This window comes from Chelonoidis abingdonii, chromosome 10 (genome assembly GCF_003597395.2).
Source record: "Chelonoidis abingdonii isolate Lonesome George chromosome 10, CheloAbing_2.0, whole genome shotgun sequence".
Taxonomy (NCBI): Eukaryota; Metazoa; Chordata; order Testudines; family Testudinidae; genus Chelonoidis; species Chelonoidis abingdonii.
The window spans coordinates 20,345,991-20,371,749 of NC_133778.1; the positions used below are offsets into that span (position 1 = coordinate 20,345,991).

Genomic DNA, 25,759 nt, shown 5'->3' on the forward strand with positions numbered 1-25,759 from the left:
CACACAGACTTCCATGCAGTGATGACAATACCACACTATCCCACTTTACACACTGGAAGCACTTCATTCTTAACTCAGAACGGCTCACTCAGCACATGGTAAATGACTTGTGACTGGCCCAGGAGGGTTAGATTTGAACTGGCACCCTAGAGGTGAAAGAGTCCGGATTGCATGACCCCCATTCCCCACAGTCAGCTATCTCCACATTTGAAAAAATAGTGTAGGACCATAAAATCCACTTCACAGTTTCATCCCTCTCTCCTTCTTGATGCACCAGGAAGAGATAGGGAGTTTAGCCCACAGCATTTGCAAGGTCCCTTGCACTCAGCCTGGATCTTAGGAGATCGGCTAGAGGCAAGTGCCTCTGTATTCCTGTGTAGCCCCTCCTTCCCAGCCTCCATGGCAATACAACTCCAGGCATGGTGTTCTCTGGCTAGCTGTTGTCCCTGAAATCACTGCTGGGCTGGGCTGGGCTGAGCTGTGTGTGTCACATCACAAAAGGGAAACTTGCTTAAGTTAGTGCTTCCCCAGTCATCAGTAGTTTAGGAAGAAAATCCCTGTGGAGTTGGCAGGTGGTATCAGTGATGCTGTGTAGAGAAAGCAGTTTCCCTGCCCTCTCCATCTCAAAGTCCCACCTACAAATTCTTTAAACAGAAGATCAATGGACCACTTCCATCATTCAATCAGGAATAGGAAAAGAGTGCTGAGGGGCTCTCCTTCACCCACAGGAGCACAAAGTATGATTTGTCCCTTTGGCAATTTGAGTTTTATGGGGCAAGGGAAGGCAACTTTGAAAAGCAGCTGTTCTGCAATTGCAAAAACTACTTTCCATAGGAATCTGTAATGCATAGTCCCAACAGACACCACCCTGAAAAAGTGATCTGCTTCCAATCTTCCAGTTTACAGAATTCTATCACCCTCTATTCTCTACAAATCCTTTAATTTAACATGTTTTTGGTGCTTAATGGCCCCTAGTTAGGAGGAGACATCAGACTATAATCTTTCCAAATAGCTCTTGGTTCTCCACTGCCCTGCACCTTGTGTGTTCATTTATACCTTTGCAAAGAGAGTGCAAAACACTACCATTCTGACTTGGTAGCTTTTGACACCCATTTTGCACATGTAAATGATTATACAAGGACAATGGAGAGCCATTATGGTCAATAATACACATTGGAAATGCACCACGCCTTTCTACTTGTTAAAAGCTGTTACCATCTAACAACTGACTCCTGTACATTGGAGAGATTTTTTACTTTGAAAAATAAACAACCCTTCCCCCAGACAAGATTAAATGTTGGAATTTAGCATAGAAATGAAGCGGCCTACTTCTGTGGATGGCAGCTTGGCCCAACCCGTAAGAAAAGTCAGTTTGCCCACAAAGAATTCTCCAACTGTCCAAGGAAGATAGATGATCCTTGTTAGGGATTCAGTACTCAGAAGAGCTGAAAAAACATAGAAGTGGACAACAGCATGGCATTCTGCCTACCTGAAGCCAAGAAATTAGATGCTACTTGAAGATTGGCTAGGCTTCTGAAATGGATGGGCGAGGATCCGTTGGTCGTGGTTCAAGCTGGCATTAAAGACACTGAATTGTGGAATATCTCACCGATAATAGATAGCATCATGGAACTTGGGTGCATGCTGAAGAAGAAGACTACCCAAGCGATCTTTTCTGAGATCCTTCCAGTCCCGCAAGTGAAGAAAGACAGAAGGCAGAAGATTCTGGAAGTGAACCATGGGCTAGGTAAGTGGTTTAGAGTGGAAGGTCTGTTTTTTGTAGAACACTGGTCCACCTTCTGTGGGGAGATGGGTCTGTATAATTTGGATGACCTCCACCTCTGTAGAAGGGAATCCAATCAGCTGGCAGATGGACGTTAAACTAATAAAAAAGAGGAGGGTAAAAAGAGAGAAAATTTTAGCACAGAATCAAGATCCCGTGAACAAAATGAATCACAAAACCAAAGGACATGAACAGAAGAAATTGTTGAATTGTCTGTACCCAATGCTAGATGCCTGGGTAACAAATAAGAGGCACTGGAATTAGTAATTTATGAGCCTAAATTTAATATATTTGTATTACTTGAAACCTGATGGGGTAAGTCACACACCTGGAATGTTAAAATTAATGGTTGTAACTTATTTAGGAAGGACTGAGTGAGCAAAAGAGGAGGTGGAATGGCACTCCATGTCAAAAATGGCATTACCTGTTTTTGAGTCACAGTAATTGTGAAGAAAATGATCTTCAATGCTTAGGGATCAGTGAGACAAGGTGAGTGAGGTAATATCTTTTTTGGACCAACTTCTGTTGGTGAGAGAGACAAGCTTTCAGACTTACACAAAGCTCTTCTTCAGATCTTACTTAGTGTCTTAATAGATAAAGCACAAGTTGGGGTGTTCTACAGACCACCAAATCACAGGAGGGAACAGGCTGGTAAGCCTAACTTCAGTACCAGGCCAATTAATTGAAACTATAGTAAAGGACAGAAATATCAGATACATAGATGAACACAATTTGATGGGGAAGAGTTAACATGACTTTCATAAAGGGAAATCATGCCTCACCAATCTATTAGAATTATTTGAGAGCAGACAAGGGTGATCCAGTGGAGGTGGTGTACTTGGACATTCAGAAAGCCTTTGACAAAGTCTCTCACCAAAGACTCTTAAGCAACCATGGAGTCATGGAATAAGAGGGAAGGTTCTCTCATGGATCAGTAACTAGTTAAAGACAGGAAACTAAGAGAAGAAATAAAGTCAGTTTTCAGAATGGAGAGACGTAAATAGAGGGGTCTCCCAGGGATCTGTACTGGGATCAGTGCTGTTCAACATATTCAGAAATGATCTGGAAAACGGGTAAACAGTGAGGTGGCAGAGTTTGCAAATGATCCAGAAGTACTCAAGATAGTTGAGTCCAAAGCAGACTGTGAAGAGTTACAAAGGGATTTCACAAAGCTGGACAACTGTGCAACAAAATGGCAGATGAAAATCAGTATTGATAAATGCATATTGGAAAATGTAATTCCCAAATATACATACAACATGATGGAGTCTAAATTAGCTTTTACCATTCAAGAAAGAGATCGTGGAGTCGTTGTGGATAGTTCTTGAAAACATCTGCTCATTGGGCAATGGCAGCCAGAAAAGCTACAATGTTAGGAGCCATTAGGAAAGTCATAGATAATAAGACAGTAAATATCATAATGTCACTATATAAATCCATGGTTTGCCCACACCAGGAATCCTGCATGCATTTCTGGTCACTCCATCTCAGAAAAGATATATTAGAAATGGAGAAGGTACAGAGAAGAGCAACAAAAATGGTTAAGCGTATGGAACAACTTCTATGTGAGAAGAGGTTAAAAAGAGAGGGACTATTCAGCTTGGAAAAGTGATGACTAAGGTGGGATATGATAGAGGTCTATATAATCATAATTGGTGTGGAGAAAGTGAATTGGGAAGTATTATTTACCCCTTCACCTAACATAAGAACCAGGAGTAACTTTGAAATTAACAGACAGCAAGTTTAAAAGAAATACAAGGAAGTACTTCTTCACAAAATGCAGTCAGCCTGAAGAACTCATTGCCAGGGATGCTGTGAAGGCTCAAGTATAACTGGATTTAAAACAGAATTAGATACATTCATGGAGGATAGGTCCATCAGTGGCTATTCGCCAAGATGGTCAGGGATGCAGCCCCATGCTCTGAGGGTCCCTAATCCTCTGACTGCCAGATGCTGGGACTGGACAACAGGGGATGGGTCACTTGATAATTGCCCTGTTCTGTTCATTCCCTCTGAAGCATCTGGCATTGGCCACTGTCAGAAGACAGGACAGTCTGACCCAGTATAGCTGTTCTTACAACTTGCATCCAAGAGTTTTAAAAAAACTGATGGTTAATGTTGATTTTCAATAAGTCTTGGAACACTGAGGAAGTTCCAGAAGACTGAAAGAAAGCTAATGTTGTGCCATCATTTAAAACGGGATCTCCTGGATAATTATAGGCCTGTCAGTCTGACCTTGATCCTGGGGAGAGATAATGGAGTGGCTCAAAGGAGACTCAATGAATAAAGAATTAAAGGAGGATAATATATTTATGAGCAATCAACACAGGTTTATAGAAAATAGATCCTGTAAAACTAACTTGATATCTTTTTTTTTCAATGAGTTGAAAAATTTGGTTGACAAAGGTAACAGTGTTCCTTTAATGTACTTAGGACATCTGTAGGCCTTTGACTTGGTGTTGCATGATGTTTTGATTAAAAAATAAAACTATATAACATTAACATGGCACATATTAAATGGCTTAAAAGCTTGCTAACTAATAGGTCTCAAAATGTAATTGTCAGTGGGGAATCATTAATCAAGCGGTATGTTTCTAGTGGGTTCCCACAGGGAGCTGTTCTTGACCCTACACTATGTAACATTTTTATTGATGAGTTGGAAGAAAACATAAAATTATTACTGATAAAGTTTGCAGATGGCACAAAAGATGAGGAAGTGGCACAGCTCACTAATACAGAGCGATCTGGATCACTTAGTAAACTGTGTGCCGCAAACAATATACATTTTAATACGGCTAAATGTAAAGGTGTGCATCTAGGAACAAAGAATCTAGGCCATACTTACAGGACAGAGGACTCTATCCTAGGAAGCAGCGACTTTGAAAAAGATCAGTTGAAAGTGAGTTCTCATTGTTACACTGTGGCTTAAAAGGCTGTTGCGATCCTTGGGATGAATAAACAGGGGAACCTTGAGAAAGAGTAAAGAGGTTATTTTACCTCTAAATTTGGCACTGGTGCAACCACTGCTGGAATACTGTGTCCAGTTCAGGTGTCCACAGTTCAAGAAGGATGTTGATAAATTGGATAAGGTTCAGAGATAAGCCACAAAAATGATTCAAGGATTAGCAAACCTGCTTTATTGTGCTAGACTCAAGGAGCTCAATCTATTTAGCTTAACAAAGAGAATGTTAAAGGATGACTTGATTGCAGTCTGTAAGTACCTAAATGGGAGACAAATATTTGATAACAGGCTCTTTATTCTAGCAGAGAAAGATATAACATGATCCAGTGGCTGGAAGCAAGGGCGGCTCTGGGGATTTTGCTGCCCCAAGCACGGCAGGCAGGCTGCCTTCGGTGGCTTGCCTGCGGAGGGTCCGCTGGTCCCGCGGCTTCGGCAGAGGGTCCGCCGAAACCACGGGACCAGCGGATCCTCTGCAGGCAAGCCTCTGAAGGCAGCCTGCCTGACGCCCTCATGGCGACCGGCAGAGCGCCCCCCGTGGCTTGCCAGCCCAAGCACACGCTTAGCGTGCTGGGGCCTGGAGCCGCCCCTGGCTGGAAGCTGAAACTAGACAAATTCATACTAGAAATAAGGCATACATTTTTAACAGTGAGAGTAATTGATTTACCAAGGATAAATTGGTGGGTTCTCCATTACTGACAACATTTAGATCAAGATTGCTGAAAGATCTGCTCCAGGAATTATTGTGGGGAAGTTCTATGGCCTGTACTATACAGGAGGTCATATTAAATGATCAGAATGGATCCTTCTGGCCTTGGAATCTATGAATCTATGATCTTGCTTATCCCATACCTTCACCAGTATAACCCCATTGAATAGTGGAATTCCTTCTGATTTAAAGCGGCACAAATCAGCTCAAAATCAGAATCAGAGGGTCATATTTATTAACACTAAATTCCCTCTGACACTATAAAGGAGCTGGAAAGTAAGGATAAATAACACCCACATTGAGGTTGTGTAAAAGAGACTTACTGTAAATGAGTATTAGGTCCATAAAATGTAGAAATTGAAAAGTCCTAGTTCGTCTCCCTGTCAAGCTAGATAGTATTTTAAGATTGTGAAATATGGTAAGAAATTCAAAGTATGTCCTAAGCCATCACTGATTTAGGGTCTTATCCTGACCACTTTAATCATCAGCATATTCCTTGCCCAGACAAGTTCTCCCATTCACTTCAATGGCACTACTTAGGTGAGTAAGGATTATTCATGCATGTAAGGTTTGCAGGATAAGGCCTTTAGAATAATTTCTTGGCTTAAATTTCCCTCACAGCTTTGCTTTGAGGCTATGCTGAGGCTTCCAGTTTCTGGACTTCCCCAAATACTAGGAGATGAGCAAAGGTGCTTCAGATGATTGAATGAAACAGAGAAAAGCACTGTTAGTAAGAACTCTTCTTCTAACTTCTTCTAGGAAGAATCTCTGTGTGGAATATGGTAGGAGTGAAAGAATTCCCAGCTACTCCCACCAGCCTTCCCCATCGGGAGACACCAGAGAGCACCTTTTTTGTTCACAGTCTGTCAGCAGCCCAGAGATCAAGGGCGTTAAAACCAGCTGGTAACTCACTAGCGCATCAGTGCTCTTTGCAACAATTTTACCATAAACAACCTTTGTTTTCAGTCATCTTAATTCCTCACTGCCGTCACCCTCTCTACACCTACACATCTTTCGGATACAACATAAGAAGACCTCTGAATTAGGCTTTAAACAGCTGGCCCACAATGCACATTTCTATTGCTCTGCTGGTGTGGAATCGGTAGAGTGATAATCCTGTTAGTAATGGCAGAAGCTCCCCCTTGGAAATCATAACAATTAGTCTCAAACAATTCCTTTTGTTGATGACTTTATCCAAGAAACCATCTTCCCTGGAAACTTCACTCAACTTTAGACTAATCCCCTCCTTCCCTCAGGAGCTCTTTTGTTGGAGGAGATTGTAGGCAAGCCCCGGGCCTGACAGGTCTCTGTAAGCCTTGGATCAGTCCCTACTTTCTTTCAGTTGTCAGCCCCCATCAGTCCTGTTTGTTCATCAATCTTCTGGTCCAGGGATCTCTCTATTAAGAGACAAATGGCTGAGTTTATTCGGAGGGTCCAAACTCTAGACTATGCTTTTACTTCTTGGTTGCCAAGTCAATCTTCCTGATGTTGCTTTCTAAAAAATACAAAAGACACATCAGGGCATCTGCACTGTCTCCTTCCTTCCCATTGAAAGGTGACTTTTATAAAGAAGTCTCCCTGGACCAGATTGTCTTCACAGTTACGTCAGTGTAAATCTGCTGATTTCAGAGGAGTCATTCCAGATGTCCCCAGGTGTAACAGAGAGCCGAATCTGCCCCTATAACCAAGAATGCTATCAGGATAAAAATCTTGTGCCTAGAGAGTTCTTGATAGGCTAAATCTATAAATTGAAAGAAAAAATATGTAATCCCAAATAGTCTGCAGATTTATTTGCTTTAGTGACTTTGATTATTATTAAAGATAAATTTAAAACAACTCTAAGCTTTGTGTGGACACCCCTGTGGCCCAGCTAGTTCAGTAGCACAGAGCTATAAAGGGGCCCCTGCATTGGATATTTGCATTAAGGGTACCAGTGTAAGAGGGGAAGTAGGCTCCTCAGAGCCACTAAATTCCCCCTCTGTCTGATGGATGGTCGGAGATACAACCGGGTGGAGACTGAATGGAGCTATGGCATGGAACATATGACATCCTGGATTTGGACGTGGCATAGTTTATTTGCTCCCAGAGCACTGGGAGTACAAGGAGGGGATTGTAACAATGACATGGTGCCCCTTCCTGTGGGTTCCTGGCAAAGCCACCATTGAACCTTTTATGTTCTGTTCTTTGTTTTTATTTTTGTACCACATTCAGGTTGAGTAGTGAAAGCAGGCTGCCAGTTTCACTGTTTCTAGTCAGTTTCACTTTCTCATACATGAGCACCATGTTGTGCTTTAGATGCCAAGTTATCATTATTTAGATTATTTTAAAACTGCTTTTAATTGGCAGCTGTTAAAATACTAAAACCATTTCTATTACATTTAACATCTCACTCTTTTTAAAAATATATATAAATTAAAAAAATCTAAATTTGTACACTTCTAGATTACTTCTCAGTAACTGAACATTGGAAGAGAACTTGAGTTGATATTTAACTTGTCTAGTATGTAAGGCAAGAGTGTGTGTGTGTGTGAGAGAGAGAGTGAGTGTGATGAGGGAATAAGAAGGAACAGTGTCAACATGAAGTCAAGTAAATATTTTTAAAAAATAATTATTTTTGTGATTGTGCTATTTTAAAAATTTAGTGTGTGAAAGACCCACAAAAACAGGGGAAACTGATGAAGGTTCTGATCCTGCAAGCACTGAAGCATAAGCATAACTTTACTCAAGTGAGCAGTCTAGAGCCTTCAATGGAATTACTGACAAGAATAAAGTTACTTGGGTCCTGATCCTGCGAACACCTATCTGACTGCACAGAGGAAACAGCAAAACTGACTGCACAAAATCTCCTGACAAATGCACAAAGTAAACAAACGGGGGGGAAAAATTGAACTTTTTTTCTGCATTTTCTTTCAGTAATAGTGATCTGTGGTGTTATTTGTTGCAAGAGTAGGTAAAAGGTATTCAGACTGAAGTAGGATTTTTAAGTTAACAGTTTCCCAGTAAAACTGAAATATACACTGTGTAAAATCAATGCTGTTATGATTTAAAACAATTTCAGCATCTTTACCTAGCTCTTCTCAGACATTAGAGCACACGCAGGGCCAAATGCTGATAATACTGTTATGCTGATCTAAACCCAAAGGAATTCCATCTACTGAAGTGGTCCTGGTTTTACAATGATGTAATTGAAAGCATAATCTGATCCATGGCATGTGTGCTGAGTTACTCAGGGCATGTCTACACTTGCCATTTAAATCGCAAAAAGTCCCGTTTTTGCGCAAAAACCACAGGAGCATCTGAGTTTCACTGCAAACAGAAAACCACCTCCACGAGAGGTGTATAGTTCTTACCAGTGATACTTTGCGGTGATGTGCAAGTGAAGACATGTTCTTCCTGCTTACACAGTTTTTAGCCTCTGGATGATATCCCACGGTGCCTAGGTGACCATTCTGGCCAGCAGCTCTGCCGCTCTGATGCCAGGTAAACAGACGTCCACCCCTCCCCCGTAAAGCCCCGGGGAACTTTGAAACTCCCCTTCCTGTTTTCTTGGCAAGTGCTCACTTATCATCTGGCCAGGTGACAATGGCTGCTCCATGGAGCAAACGATCCCCTGCTTGGAGCAATGCTGTGCTACTGGAGCTAATCAGAGTTTGGGGAGAGGAAGCTGTGCAGGGACCCGGGATGCCCCACGATCACCCCCTCCCTTTCCCCCAAGACCTATCTTCAAAATGGAGAGCGCTCCACTGTGGGATAGCTGCCCTCAGTGCCCTGCTCTCATTGGGGATGGAAGTGCTGCAAATGTGAACACGATTTGACACCTGTGGAAGTCAGTGAGTACACAACTGAGGGCTTTTCTTTTACTGGTTCCCTCTCACCGGTGAAACTAAGAGCGCAAAAACTCTGCAAGTGTAGACATAGCCTTAGATAATGAAGATCTGAGTGGTAGTGGGGAGTATACCTGTGTGTATGAAATATGTCCACTTTTTGGTATTTTTAACCCTAAAAGGAAAAGGCCTACACAATAAATTCCAGCCTCCAGATCTGTGGAGAACCAGAATAGGTTAATATGATAGAGAGCAGTCCCAGGAGCTGAGAAGCCATCCATCAGTTGTTCCTAGGCTCAGATAATTTAATGTAGGGTATACACATCCCTGAAGGAATGTATGTAGTGCAAAATCTAAGCATGACAGGGAACATTTGTTATGACTAACCCTGTTCAGATAATAGAGCACCTATACCTTTCCCCAGTTACTTCAACAGTAATCTTTTTGTATGACTGAACAATGTTTGGGAAACCAATATCAATAAACAAGTTTGAAAAAATTAATTGCTGATCATGCTCAGAAGCTAACTGTAAAACTTGATTAATTCATCATTGACAAATGCAGACCAAGCAAAGAAAAACGTTAAGCAGTCTTGTAATTATGAATGACATAAAATTCAAAAATATTTGAGGTGGGGGGGAAGCGGGAGCGTCCTGGCCTCATGGGGAGGGCACTGGTCTGAGAGTTAGGAGAGCTGATATGGCAAACATGTCGCTCTTAAAAACAGAGATGGGGAAGTTACCATGGGAGCTGATGCTTCTAACCCTATGAGCTATAATTCCTGCAGAGTTTGCTCCTTTCCTGTCTACACCCTTCAGATGATGGGTAGGGGAGAGGGCCCATGGGTTAGTGGCAGATGGGTCTGCCCCAGGGGTGAAAGTAACTTACAGGACTTACTGGTACTGCCGGAGTCCTGAGGGGGTGTGGCCTCATCCGGAAGAGGTGTGGCCTGCGGGGAGCTCTGAGCCCTTTAAATCCCGGCCCCAGCCCGGCCGCTGGAGCCGCGAGTGGGATTTAAGGCGTTCTGGGCTGTCCACAACCGCGGGGAGCTCTGAGCCCTTTAAATCCCGAGCCCCAGCACGGCCGCTGGAGCCGCGAGTGGGATTTAAGGCGTTCTAGGCTGCCCACAGCCGCGGGGAGCTCTGAGCCTTTTAAATCCCAAGCCCCAGCACGGCCGCTGGAGCCGCGAGTGGGATTTAAGGCGTTCTGGGCTGTCCACAACCGCAGGGAGCTCTGAGCCATTTAAATCCCGAGCCCCAGCATGGCCGCTGGAGCCGCGAGTGGGATTTAAGGCGTTCTAGGCTGCCCACAGCCGCGGGGAGCTCTGAGCCCTTTAAATCCTGGCCCCAGCCCAGCCGCCAGAGCCATGGGCAGGATTTAAAGGGCTCTGGGCTGCCTGCAGCCGTGGGAGCTCTGAGCCCTTTAAATGCGGCCCCATCCTGGCCGCCCAAGCCGTGGGCAGGATTCAAAGGGCTATGGGCTGCCCGCTGCAGTGTGGAGCCCAGAGCCCTTTAAATCCCCGCCGCGGAAGCCAGTGCAGTCCGGCATGGTGTATTGGCTCTTGCCGGTATGCCGTACTGGCCCGTACCAGCTTACTTTCACCTCTGGTCTGCCCTCTGTCTGGCTATTCTGAGAGCTGTGGGATATCTTTGTGGATGTTGGTGCAGCTGTGTTTGGAGGCTACAGGCCTGCAATCCCCCCTTCCTCCACCTGGATGAAAGCTCAGGAATAAGAACTTTTTAGAATTTCCTGCTTAACCTTTCATCAGCCACGGGTTTTGCTATGGGATGAGAGATTGTAACCCCTTTCTGTCCCGTTCTCCCCACCTTAGGGCCTTACCAGCCCACATGGAGACTCGTTATGGGATCTCATTTGTTGAGGATGTTGGCAGTAGCTTCTATAGTGAAAAACAAACACTGTTCTTTTAGTTCCTTACCTAAAAGGCCGTTGAACATTCTTGTTTTTCACCAAAACTTGCTTGAACTGGCTTGGCGATGACCCTTCTGGTAAGGAGCAAATAGGTCACAGATTTCTGGCTGCAGCCTCACTCCTGGAACTGTAAATGGTGACTGTGCTGTGGAGAAACCAAGTTTGAGGAGAGAGACTGAAAAGGATGTTTTCCTCACCATACCTGCTCTGTATCGTCTACACTCTCACTCCACCTGCAAATATCTCTGCTTCTTAACCTAAAATTGTGAGTGGGAGCAGCAATGGCCACAGAGACACCAGGGAAGCTCTGATCTCCCTAATGTTTCTCAAAGCCACTGTTCAGAGAAATATAGTTTCATATACGTGGAACGTTCACCCAGGCAAATCCTTCCACTTGAATTCATCTTAGTGCAGATAAACTGTTTATCTGAATCACAGTTGTCCCCAACTGCTGGTGTTAAAAATATGGCATTTAATTCAGGAGCAGGCACTTTAGAAAAACAAAATATAAGATGCTGTAAAACATATTAGCTGTGAACTTGATCCCACAAACACTTCAGCGCATCAGCAATCTCATTACTGATCACATGAATAAAATTAATTGTGTGCTTTGCAGGATCAGGCCCCCTTTAGTTAACTAAAATCCACTGAAACTTTGGCCTAGTATACACTATGCGTTTAAACCGAATTTAGCAGCATTAAACTGATTTAACCTTGCACCCGTCCACACAACGAGGCCCTTTATATCGATATAAAGGGCTCTTTAAACTGGTTTCTGTACTCCTCCCTGACGAGAGGAAAGCGCGAAATCGTATTTGGCCAGTCGGATTAGGGTTAGTGTGGCTGCAAATCGACGGTATTGGCCTCCGGGCGGTATCCCACAATGCACCATTGTGACCGCTCGTGGAAAAGCCATCTGAACTAGGAGGCACTAGCCAGGTAGACAGGAAAAGCCCCGCAAACTTTTGAATTTCATTTTCTGTTTGGCCAGCGTGGAGAGCTCACCAGCACAGGTGACCACAGAGCTCATCAGCACAGGTAACAATACAGTCTCCTGAGAATCGAAAAATTGCTCCAGCATGGACCGCACGGGAGGTACTGGATCTGATCGCTATATGGGAAGAGGATTCTGTGCTAACAGAACTCCGTTCCAAAAGACGAAATGAAAAAACATTTGAAAAAATTTCCAAGGCCATGATGGAGAAAGGCCACACCAGGGACTCAGTGCAGTGCAGAGTGAAAGTTAAGGAGCTCAGACAAGCCACCAGAAAACCAAAGAAGCAAATGGAACGTCAGGGCAGGGCTGAAAACATGCTGCTTCTACGCGAGCTGCATGCAATTCTAGGGGGGTCTGCCACCATACCCCCACCCCTGTCCGTGGATTCCGAGGTCGTGGTGGTAATTTCAGCCATGGCTGAGGATTCTGTCGATGGGGGAAGATGAGGAGGAGAAGAGGAGGGGAAAAAGACCATAGGCAGGAGTTGTAGACCGAGCTGGATGAGCAGCATCTCAGAGAGGTGATTAAAGAAAAACAGAAAGCCTACAAGGAGTGGAAGAAAGGTGGGATTAGCAAGGGAAGCTACCTTAGTGAGGTCAGAACATGTAGGGATAAAGTGAGGAAGGCTAAAAGCCGTGTAGAGTTGGACCTTGCTAGGGAATTAAAACCAATAGTAAAAGATTCTATAGCCACATAAATAAGAAGAAACAAAGAAAGAAGAAGTGGGACCGCTATATCACTGAGGATGGAATGGAGGTTAAGGATAACCTAGGCATGGCCCAATATCTAAATAAGTACTTTGCCTCAGTCTTTAATAAGGCTAATGAGAGCTTGGGGATGATGGAAGGATGATAAACGGGAATGAGGTTTATGGAGGTGGATATTACCACATCTGAGGTGGAAGCCAAACTTGAACAGCTTGATGGGAACAAATCGGAGGGCCCGGACAATCTCCATCCAAGAATATTAAAGGAACTGGCGCATGAAATTGCGAGCCCGTTAGCAAGAATTTTTAATGAATCTGTAAACTCAGGGTTGTACCACACGACTGGAGAATTGCTAACAGGTTCCTATCTTCAAGAAGGGAAAAAGGTGATCCGAGTAACTATAGGCCTTTTAGTTTGACATCTGTAGTATGTAAGGTCTTGGAAAAAATTTGAAGAAGAAAGTAGTTAAGGACATTGAGGTCAATGGTAATTGGGACAAATTACCACACGGTTTTACTAAAGGTAGATCGTGTCAAACCAACCTGATCTCCTTCTTCGAGAAGGTGACAGATTATCTAGACAAAGGAAATGCAGTAGATCTAATTTACCTCAATTTTAGTAAAGCATTTGACACGGTTCCACATGGGAATTGTTAGTTAAATTGGAAAAGATGGGGATGATATGAAATTGTAAGGCGGATAAGGATCTGGTTAAAGGGGAGACGTCCAACGGGTCGTACTGACGGGTGAACTGTCAGGCTGGAAGGAGGTTACTAGTGGAGTTCCTCAAGGATCGTTTGGGACCAATCTTATTAACCTTTTTATTACTGACCTTGCACAAAGGCGGGAATGTGCTAATAAGTTTGCGATGACACAAAGCTGGGGGTATTGCTAAACACAGAAAAGGACCGGGATACAATACAGGAAGATCTTGGATGACCTTGTAAATTGGAGTAAATAAGTAATAGGATGAAATTTAATAGTGAAAAGTGCAAGGTCATGCACTTAGGGATTAATAATAAGAATTTAGATATACAATTGGGGACACATCAGTTGGAAACAACAGAGGAGGAGAAGGACCTTGAGTATTGGTTTGATTGCAGGATGACTATGAGCCGCCAATGCGATATGGCGTTAAAAAAGCAAATGCGGTTTTAGGATGCATCAGGCGGGGTATTCCAGCAAAGATAAGGAGAGCAGTTAGTACGTTATATAAGGCACTGGTGAGAACCTCAACCTGGAATACTGTGTGCAGTTCTGGTGTCCCATGTTTAAGAAGGATGAATTCAAACTGAACAGGTTCAGAGACGGGCTACTAGGATGATCCGAGGAATGGAAAACCTGCCTTATGAAAGGAGACTCAAAGAGCTGGCTTGTTAGCCTGGCCAAAAGAAGGCTGCGGGGGATATGCTTGCTCTATATAAATATATCAGGGGGATTAATATTGGGAAGGGAAGGAATTATTTAAGCTTAGTACTAATGTAGACACACAGGACAAGATGGGTATAAACTGGACATTAGGAAGTTTAGACTTGAAATTAGACGAAGATTTCTAGCCATTAGAGGAGTGAAGTTCTGGAACAGCCTTCCAAGGGGAGTAGTGGGGGCAAAAAGACATATCTGCTTTAAGACTAAGCTTGATAAGTTATGGAAGGGATGTATGATAGGACAGTTTAATTTGGGCAATTGATCTTGGATTATCAGCAGATAAGTCTGCTCAATGTCTGTGATGGGATGTTGGATGGATGGGATCTGAGTTACTGCAGAGAATTCTTTCCTTAGTGCTGGCTGGTGGATCTTGCCCATGCTCAGGTGTTAGCTGATTGCCATAATTTGGGGTCGGGAAGGAAATTTTCCTCCGGGGCAGATTGGGAGAGGCCCTGGAGGTTTTTCGCCTTCCTCTGGCAGTGTGGGGCAATAGGTCGCTTGCTGGTGGAATCTCTGCAGCTTGAGGTCTTCAAACCACAATTTGAAGACTTCAATTACTCAGACATAGGTTAGGGGTTGTTACAGAAGTGATGGGTAGGATTCTGTGGCTGCTTTGTGGCAGGAGTCAGGCTAGATGATATATTGGTCCTTCTGACCATGAGTCTATGAGTTATGAGCTTTGCAGACAGCACACAGCACTCCATTCTTCCCCAACAGCCAGGAGCTTTTTCTCACCGTGACGGAATTACCCTCCAGCCCTCCCAAGCCACTGTCCCACACAATGAAGCGTGGAGAAGGGACCTCTGGTGAGTGTACCGTTTGTAAAATATAAAACATGGTTTAAAAGCAAGCATTTTTAATGATTAATTTGCCCTGAGGATTGAGATGCATTCGCAGCCAGTACAGTTATTGGAAAAGTCTGTTAACATGTCTGGGGATGGAGTGGAAATCCTCCAGGGACATCTCCATGAAGCTCTCCTGAAGGTACTACCAAAAGCCTTTGCAGAAGGTTTCTGGGCAGGGCAGCCTTATTCCGTCCACCATGGTAGGACACTTGACCACGCCATGCATGTAGCAAGTAATCTGGTATCATTACATGACAAAGTCTAGCTGCGTATGGTCCCAGTGATTGCTGGCATTCAAGCAACATCCGTTCTTTATCTCGCTGTGTTATCCTCAGGAGAGTGTATCGTCATGGTAACCTAGTTGAAATTCAGGAATTTAATTAAGGGACAGAGTGGCCATTCCTTACTGGGCTGTTTGCCTGTTGGTTAAAATAAATCCTTCTTGCAGGTAGACAAGCAGGGGGAAGCGGGGCGGGTGATTGGCGCTGAGCTTTTCGCGTTTGGCTAGCAGGGATCTTCCCTGCTACCAGCCACGTGGAGAGGGGTGTTTAGCAGTGATTTTCCATGAATATCAGCCATGTGGCGGGAGGAGGGGTAAGCGATCATCCTAGAGAATTGGAGTGTGGGGGTGGTTTCTGCTGCTGCAAGTTAACAGAAAAGAAGCAGCACCAAACGGGCTTTGCTCGGTATTTGGTAAAGGAGGGCGCTGGATTATGAGGCTGCAGAAGACAATGGCTTACCATGGTCACATGCAGGCTGAATTCTAGTGCCCGGACCTGCGTCTGTGAGATCTCTAACACCAGAGCCGCAGCCACTCAATATTAAGATGCAAAATGCGACCTTGTAGTCAAATCACATGTGCTATGTAAGATGAATAGTGTTGTTACCGTGAAAGAGTATAAGCATTGTTCTGTAAAATGTATTTTTTAAATACTTCTCTCCCTTTTTTCCCTCCCTCATGCAGCTGCAAATTTTCAAGCCTCCCTACTCCATCCTGAAGGCTAGCTCAGATAAGGCGGAGGAAAAAAAAGACATGAGGCGAAATGTTCTCGGAAATCACGGAAGTGACCCGCAATGAAATAGCTCATCTGAATGAGTGGAGGGACGTGGTATCAAATTACAGGAAAGATGCAGTGAACTGAGGGAGGAGGACGCGAGATGAGAGGTGGCGGCAGGATGATCAGAGGTGTAGGCAGGAAGATCAGCGGTGGCGGGATGCAACTCTGGGCTGCCGCGTGATCAAACTGACATGCTCCAGCATCTGGTGGAGCTTCAGGAACAGGAGCAGGATCACAGAGTGCCGCTGTAGCCCCTGTATAACAAACCCTCACCCCTCACCATATCCACATCCTCCTCACCCAGACGTGTAAGAACACGTGGGGGAGGCTCCGTGCACCCGCCTACACCACCCCGTGACAGCCCAACCAAAAGGCTGTCATTACTTTGAAATTTTTTTAGTGGCCTTTTCCTTCCTCCTATCCTCCCCAACCCACCCGGGATACCTTGTCAGTTTCTCCCTCTTTTATAATGAATTAATAAAGAATACATGATTTTTAAACAAATAGTGACTTTATTTCCTTAAGCAAGCTGTAATCAAAGGGGGAGGGTGGGTTGTTTACAGGGAATGAGTCAATCAAGGGGGGGGTTCATCAAGGGGAAACAAACGCAACACTCACACCGTACCCTGGCCATGATGAAACTCATTTTCAAAGCTTCTCTGATGCGCACCGCTTCCTGATGTGCTCTTCTAATCGCCCTGGGGTCTGGCTGCGCGTGATCAGCGGCCAGGTGATTTGCCTCAGCCTCCCACCTCACCATAAAGGTCTCCCCATAGTCTCACAGAGATTGTGAAGCACACAGCAAGCAGCAATAACAATGGGGACATTGGTTTGGCTGAGGTCTGAGCGAGTCAGTAATGTGCACCAGCGCGCCTTTACAGCCAAATGCACATTCTACCACCATTCTGCACTTGCTCAGCCTGTAGTGAACAGCTCCTGACCACTGTCCAGGCTGCCTGTGTATGGCTTCATGAGCCATGACATCAAGGCGTAGCTGGGTCACACAGGCATTTCAACATCCCCAACTGTTATTTTCTGGTCTGGGAAGTAATTCCCTTGCTGCAGCCGTTTAAACAGAGTAGTGTTCCTGAAGACGCGAGCGTCATGAACCCTTCCTGGCCATCCATGTGGATGTTGGTGAAACGTCCCTTGCGATCCACCAGTGCTTGCAGCACCATGAAAAGTACCCCTTGTGGTTTATGTAGTGGGTGCCCTGGTGCTCCGGTGCCAAGATAGGGATATGGGTTCCATCTATCCCCCCCCCACAGTTAGGGAATCCCATTGCAGCAAAGCCAGCCACTATGACCTGCACATTTCCCAGAGTCACAACCTTTCGTAGCAGAATCTTAATGATTGCTTTGGCTACTTGCATCACAACAGCCCCACAGTAGATTTTCCCACTCCAAATTGATTCCCGACTGATTGGTAGCTGTCTGGCGTTGCAAGCTTCCAGAGGGCTATTGCCACTCGCTTCTCAACCGTGAGGGCTGCTCTCTCTTGGTATTCTGGCATTTCAGGGCAGGGGAAGCAAGTCACAAAGTTCCATGAAAGTGCCCTTATGCATGCAAAGTTTCGCAGCCCTGGAATCGTCCCAAACCTGCAAAACTATGCGGTCCATCAGTCTGTGCTTGTTTCCCGGGCCAAAATCGGTGTTTAATGGCTAGAACCTGCCCCATTACCATCAGGATCTCCAAAGCGCAGGGGCCCGTGGTTTGAGAGAATTCTGTGTCCATGTCCTCATCACTCTCGTCATCGCTCTGCCGTTGCCGCGCCGCCTCCTCACTGGTTTTGCAGGTTCTGGTTCAGCATAGCCCGCACAATAATGCGTGAGGTGTTTACAACATCCATGAGTCTGTCTTGATCTGAGCAGGGTCCATGCTTGCTGTGCTATGGCGTCTGCACAGTTCACCCAGAAAAAAGGCACGAAACGGTTGTCTGCTGCTTCATGAAGGGAAGGGTGAGGCTGTACCCAGAACCACCCACGACAATGTTTTTTGCCCATCAGGCACTGGATCTCACCCAGAATTCCAAGGGCAGGGAGACTGGGAACTAGGAGATAGCTATGGGATAGCTACCCACAGTGCAACGCTCCGGAAATCGACACTAGCCTCGGTACATGGACACACACCGCCGAATTAATGTGCTTAGTGTGGCTGCGTGCACTCAACTTTATACAATCTGTTTTAAAAAAATGGTTTCTGTAAAATCGGTATAATCCCGTAGTGTAGACATACCCTCTGTTTAGCCAGTGGAAAGAGGGAAACTTTTTAACTGCAGATCTGCTGAAATTCCTTTGTTCAAGTTTCAGTTGAAGCAAACCTGTAATCACTTTCCTTGGCTTACAGTACCCCCATTTGTAAAGTGTGAGGAAGGGGGAATCTTACACTATTACTTTGCTACTACTGGCAGTTCATATCACCCGACATAAATTAGTTTAGAAACTTCTTTCTCAGCGCTCACTTTCCTATGCATATTTGGAGAGGGAAGGAGAGAATGCAGGTGTGTTTCTTAAACTCTTAAACTCAGGCTCCCTTGCCCCTAAAAATCTCAACTATGTTTTTGTTTGTTTGCTCCTTTTTTTAAAAACAAACAAACAATAGGAAAACATTATTTGGCAGAACAGTGGTGGGAATGCAACCTGCTAATCAAAGGGATTCAGATCGATCTGTGCACTGCCAAGCTCTCTGCTTCCCACCCAGTGGAGGGAGAAAAGAAAGAAAAAGAAAAGAGAGCAAGAGAGAGAAGGCATAGAGCTTCTCTCCTTCAGCAATCTCACAAATGCAAAACCTTCCACTCCAGTGACTCCTCATTAACTTACCGAATCTGACAGTCTAATTATCACAGCTGCTTCGCGCTTAGAATAAATAAATACTAAAGTGGGTGTTTAAAGAAATTGAGAAGGGAAATTCAGTCAACTAGACAGTCAATAGAGAGTTGATTTTAAATGTTTATATTCCTATGTATTTATATCATTTTGGGGAAGATAATGAGATAGTTGTCCTTCAGACTAATTGAGTTCCTAGGCTCGTGGCTGCTTGCTGTCACTGTCTCAAACTTAGCGTTAACTTTTGTGCCTTAGAAATCTGATCACTGCATCTCCATTTACGCGTCTCTGCCGATAACCTGATGAAGGCAGAAGTGCAGTCGAGAATGGAAAGTGACTAAATGGTATTGGTCTCAGCACCTTTCACAGCAAACAAGACAACTAAATCTTTTTAGATTTGCCTGCAATGGTCTTAAAGGAAAAGTGCAACTTAAAGAAACCTCTGATACTATTTTGTAATTAGACAAAATAATACAGACTGTCTAGTAACCTCTTAGCATGTGGTGTCTGTAAATATTCAAGAGTATTAACAGCACCCATTGGTCATGGATGTTCTGCTGCCTGAACATTTACATATTAAACATAGGCCCACTGTAGAGTTACTTTGGATTTACACCAGCGTGACTGAGAGCAGCATTGTCTGTTGTACTTAGTTTGCCAGAGTGCATATGGGCCAAACTTGGAGGTTTATACTCAAGGCTAGTTGTACTTTTTCAGGAGCATGAATGGGGGAATAGGCACAGGGAACCTTCCTTCCTTCCCATCACCCAGCCCTACTCCCCTGTGCTCCTGTACAGGGGCCAGGCACAGGCCTACTCGCACTCAGGCAGCACAAAATCAGCTGCAGGCACTTCAAAGGGGTTAGCAGAGGCTACATTTCCAGAGGCCTGTGCCTCCAGGAGCTCCTGCTCTAGGGTGTTGCACCTTTGCATTGCCTGCTACCGACAGCTGTGGTATAAAGGCACTCAGACTTTACACAGGCAGAACTTCCATATAAGTCAGCCTCTCTGAAAATCAGGTCACTTGAGGCTGATGGGAATTTTGCCTGAGTAAGGAATGAGAAAAGATTTGGAAAATTGTCCCGAAATAACCCTATAGCAGGGTTATTTCGGCCGACCGTTATAAGCCAGCCCGTGAGCTGCCGCTGGGGAGCAGGGTCTGGGGTTTGCTCAGCTCCGGTGCTCCAGCTGGGGTGCTTGGTCGGGGGCCACACCATGCGGCTCGGCCCCGCTCCAGCCTGGGCGCTGGGTCAGGGGCTGCACTATTTGGCTCAGCTTCACTCCAGCTGGGACGCTGGGGGGCGCACTATGCGACTTGGCCCCGCTCTGGTGCTCCAGTCAGGGCACTGGGTCAGGGGCCACTCCACACAGCTCCCAGAAGCCATGGCATGGCCCCACTCCAGCTCCTACATGCCCCAATGGCCCTCTCTGGCACTCCAATTGGAGCTGCAGGGGCAGTGCCTGCGGATGGGGCAGCATGCAGAGCCACCTGGCCGCACCTCCACATAGGAGTCAGAGAAGGGACATGCCACTGCTTCCGGGAGCCGCTTGAGGTATGCGGTGCACAGAGCCTACATCCCTGAGCCACTCCCCATACCCCAACCTCCTGCCCCAGCCGTGATCCCCCTCCCACTCCCCAAACCCCTTGATTGCAGCTTGGAGCATCCTCCTGCACCCCAAACCTCTCATCCTCAGCCCACCCCAGAACCCGCACCCCCAGCTGGAAACTGCACCCCTTCTCGCACCCCTACCCCAACCCTGAACCCCCTCCTACCCTCTGAACCCTTGGTCCCAGCCCAGAGTACCCTCCTATACCCCAAACTCCTCATTCCCAGCCCTACCCAGAGCCCACACCCCCAACCAGAGCCCTCACCTCTTCCTGCACCCCAACCCCAATTTTGTGAGCATTCATGGTCTGGCGTACAATTTTTGTTCCCCGATGTGGCACTCGGTCCAAAAAGTTTGCCCACCCCTGCCCTATAGAAAGGATTGCCTTGATTCATGGGCCAGCATAAACTGAGGTTGTTGTTTAACACCAACTGCAGAACTTTGAGTCACTCCCACATAAGACATATTAAAACTGTATTTATACATTTAAAATGGCCTTAAAACTTTCAATGCATCTAAAATTGATTTTCAACATGAGGTGTCTAACAGTGAGTCCTGAGGATGTCTCCATCCAAACGGCAGAACTCAGCGGTGGAACAAGCACGTGGTCGGACACTGATGCAAGTACATAAACTTTTCCGTTGTGACTGAGAATCTAATCAAAGCAGCTGACTCAGTCAAGAGATTATTTCACAGACAATAGCCTCCTGCAGGCTGCCTATTGACTTTACACTACTCTGCACTGGGCCAGTGGGAGCAGCAGTGGAAGCTCTAGTGTAGGCATTAACAAGGTAGTGCTGTTTTAACCACTGTGTTGTCTAGGCCTGCTCTGAGCAGAGTTACTTGATACAGCGGCTAAAAGTCCTGTGCCCTGTTGACACCAGCACCCCACACGCTGGAACTGAAGTGGTGGTAGCAACAATGGGGAATTTTCGGCCAACCACACAGAGCAGACACACCATGTGTGCCTGAAAGTGGCTGGGAAGTACTCTTGCATGTCTTGAAATCTCTCATCACCAGTTCACAAAGCGTGAAAATCCCCTCCTAGCAAAGGCCCAGCATCAGGCCCGTGCACCACTTAAATCTTACTTAACCACTCAAAATAGGACTTGAGTGAGCCTTAATGGCCCATAGGCCTTGGGCTGATCCTCTGCACAGGGCTGGATGTCACCCACTTTGTGAGAAAAGCTTCTGTTGAGCTGGGCCTTTAGTCCAATGGGAACTTGAAGGCTCATCAAGTTCAGACCTCTGTGATTCCTCTATCCCTGGTAATCAAGCATCACAGTCCTGGATTCTTGAGTGAAGCTGCTCTCTAGTTAAGTTCTTCCTACAGGACTATGTTGGTGCCATCCACAAAGTGCCGCAGCTTACTGCCTTCCCATCCCAAAGGACAGTTCTAAAGCCTTTGAAGGCAAACGAAATGTAAAAATAAACTACATTTGCAGCTATGGCAAATACTACTTTGCCTTAGTTCTGATGGCACACAACCTCGGGGGCTAACTTAGTGTGAGGCCATTAGAAATGGGGTACTAGAATGAAAGGAAGAGGGAGCTCTGTTTTTCCACATAAATTGTTCATCCGATGTGCTGGTGTTCAGGCTGTAAACACTGAGCCATACCAGGCAGCAGGATGCAATTCACTGGTCTAACTTGTGGCTTTATCTACATTGCTGTGGCAGGGGACTGTGTCATAGGGTAGTTCAGGGTGAGAAGGGGTGAAAATTGCTACACTTTTTTAAAGGGAACAGCACTGCTGGCTCCAGACTACCAGCTCATTCTGAAAAAGGCAGGACCGTGACCCTTTGATATACAGTAGTACAGGGGTGCTGATGTATTTGAGTGTAGCTGGACTGTGAGTGGGGTTTGAACCTAGGACCTACTGTGCTGAAAGCTTGAATCTCTGTCATTGGCGCTAAAGGTGGAGTACATTAGCTGGCAGCTTGCAGCTTCTTATGTGGACTAACCAGTAGAGGAAGGATTAAGACCCATACTCTGTTAGTGTGGGTTATACCACTTCCCCAGTATCTTGTATCAATGGAGCACAAAGACCACATTCTAGCCCCCTCTACTCAGGTTCTCAAGTGGGAGGAAAGAGCTCCCTGCTTCCTGTCACCCAGCTCTCAGGCTCACAGGCCAGCAGCCACTGTCTGTCCATTAGCATTCACTTCAGTAATCACAAAGATGTTATTTAGGAGGGCTCTGGCCTTTGAATCATTGGTTCCCCGATTTCCCCTCACAAGTAACCTTTAGGAGATATCCTCTGGCTACAAACCTGTCAGGGCAACTTATGTAAAGGACAGTTCAAGCTACAATTATTTCACAAAAAGATAAAAGAATTTCCAGGGGGAGCATTTTTTATGTTGATTTTGTTGGTTTCTCTCCCCCTTATTTTGGTTCCTCTCTGCATCCCTCGAAGTCTAACCCCCCCCTTTTACCTTTATCACGAACTCATTCTTTGCCCTCCTGCTTTAACTTTCTCCTTCTGAGGACACAAACTACTCCACAGCATCCTTCAGAACAGAGTAGGAACAGAACATATTTAAAATCTGCACTGTTGTTATAGCAACGAGAATGCAAAATTTCAATTCCAAAATGATGTGATACCAAAATGATACGGGAGAACAAATGTCTTACGTGATCATAGCAATGGAGATGGATGCATGGGGAATTATTCAAACTTGCCTAATTTGTACAGTCCTAATGAGTTGCTCATGAATATGATCTTGTACAATCATACTATACTTGTTTCAATCCAATAGACTTTAATTTTGTTCCCAGCATATTCGTTGCTATGCTAACAACATGTAATTTCTTGTCCACTGAGGTGCCTCTCACTGCTATGCAGTGCAATACCAGCGACAATAAATATGAGATGGTATATAAACTGATGTGAAAAGAATTCATCCCCTGTTTGGAAATATGCCTTGGATATTATATCTTGTCCAGGAGAGTGACACATTGTGCCAGTCTGTTGTCTCATTCCCTCTCCTATTTCTCCTTTCTCTCTCTCTCCCCCTTTCTGTCTTACTGTCTGTCTGTCTCTGTACCTATTTTTTCCACACTCTCTCTTTCTCTGTCTCTTGGCACTGGCACTTTCATCTCCTCCCTTGGGGATTTGAGATGTCACTGCAGGAAGTGCTTGTCCGCCTCTCCGGCAGCAGCAGAGCCCTGTGGCTTTGACAAACCTCATTTAATTGGGAGGAAGCCAGGAGGGTTTGAAAGAACTGAAACAGCCACAAAACTCCTTTTATCAGGCATAATTTAAACTCTGCATGGAAAAAACCCTATATGTATAAAGAAAAGTCAACTTCCCTCCTGCTGTGAGTGCTCCCCTCCTCCCCCCGGCACAGGCAGGCTCCTGCGAGATTCCATCTTTCATTTTTCTGAAAGTGTCAAAGTAGATTTGTGCTCTGTGACTGGGTGAACAGAAAAGGAATACAGATGTGTCTCTCTCACTCAGGTCTGGTCTATACTACGTGTTTAAACTGAATTTAGCAGCATTAAACCGATTTAACCCTGCACCCATCCACACAACGAGGCCCTTTATATCGATATAAAGGGCTCTTTAAACTGGTTTCTTACTCCTCCCCGACGAGAGGAGGAGTAGCGCTGAAATCGGTATTGGCATGTCGGATTAGGGTTAGCGTGGCCGCAAATCGATGGTATTGGCCTCCAGGCGGTATCCCACAGAGCACCATTGTGACCGGATGGACCGCTCCTGGAAAGCAATCTTGAATCGGATGCACTGGCCAGGTAGACAGGAAAAGCCCTGCAAACTTTTGAATTTCATTTTCCTGTTGCCCAGCGTGGAGCTCTGATCAGCGCGGGGCGATGCAGTCCCAAATCCAAAAGAGCTCCAACATGGACCGTACGGGAGATACTGGATCTGATCGCTGTATGGGGAGACAAATCTGTTCTATCAGAGCTCCGTTCCAGAAGACAAAATGACAAAGCGATTTGAAAAAATACATCCAGGCTATGATAGACAGAGGCCACAGCACATTGCTGTGTGACAAACGTAACGGAAAGCCAAAGAATCAAATGGACGCTCATGGAGGGAGGGAGGGATAACTGAGGACTCGAGCTTCCACAGTCTCCGCAGTCTCCGAAAAGCATTTCCATTCTTGGCTGAGCTCCCAATGCCTGAAGGTCAAAAATTTTCCCAGGTGTTTCGGGTATATCTCGTCAATTTACACCCTCCCCCCCCCACAAAGCAAAAAAGGAAAAAACTCGTTTCGTCGCTTTCTTTCAATGTCGACCCCTATGTCTACGCATGCTCTGGTAAAACGGTGGTTGCTGCAGCGCTGAAACACAGCATTCCTTCGCCGTGGCAGATGTGGCAATATGACTGTTATCCATCGTCCATCACTGCAGCCTCGTGAAGTGCCTGGCCGGACTCGTGACGGTCAGCGGGCCGCTGGGAAAACTGGCAAATGAGTCCCGTCATGCCTGGCGCTTTGGTACAGGAACGGCTGGTAATATCTCATTCCATGCAACCTGGAGCTGAGTCCATCACCCCCTCCCCACGCTTTCATTCTAAGAATAGATTATGTACTGCCTGGCACTATCATAGCAGCGGAGGTGGGCTCTTTCCCCGCACCCTTTAATGTCCTCTGAGATAACATAGCACGCTGGAGGCTCCTCCCCCTCATTTATCTCACCAAAAAGTCAGTGTTTCTTATTCCTGCATTCTTTATTACTTCCATCACACAAATGGGGGACGACTGCGCAGCGTAGCCCAGGAGGGTGTGGAGGAGGGAAGCAACGAGGTGGGGCGTTTTTGCAGGCACCACCATAATCGGCCTGCGCTCATAGTTTGCCGCCAATCTCTGGGCTCTGACATGGGCCAGCTCATTCTTGGCCTCTAGTAGACTTGCCCAGTATTCCTAGGGCAGGACTGACTCTATTTAAGAAAACATAAGAGGAATGACCGGGGAGTCATTCCCATTTTTTCCATGCACCCCCCCGGCCGACGTCAGTTGAAGGCCAGCCAGGAGCACCCACTGACCAGCAGAAGTTACAGAACAACTGATAACATCATCTCATCGCCAATTTACAATGATAACTGGAGACGTTGCAATAGGAGGTAGC

At 45.6% G+C, this 25,759-nt stretch overlaps 1 protein-coding gene across 1 annotated transcript in view; it reads right to left on the reverse strand.

Annotated features, from left to right (window-relative positions):
* Positions 1 to 867: 867 nt before the first annotated feature.
* CDK15 (cyclin dependent kinase 15) overlaps positions 868 to 25,759 on the reverse strand; it is an 84,150-nt gene continuing 59,258 nt past the window's right edge. The window contains 2 exon segments of the mRNA XM_032799435.1: positions 868 to 1,882; positions 11,212 to 11,349. Coding sequence (XP_032655326.1) covers positions 11,240 to 11,349 — 110 coding nt within the window. The 3' untranslated portion in view covers positions 868 to 1,882; positions 11,212 to 11,239.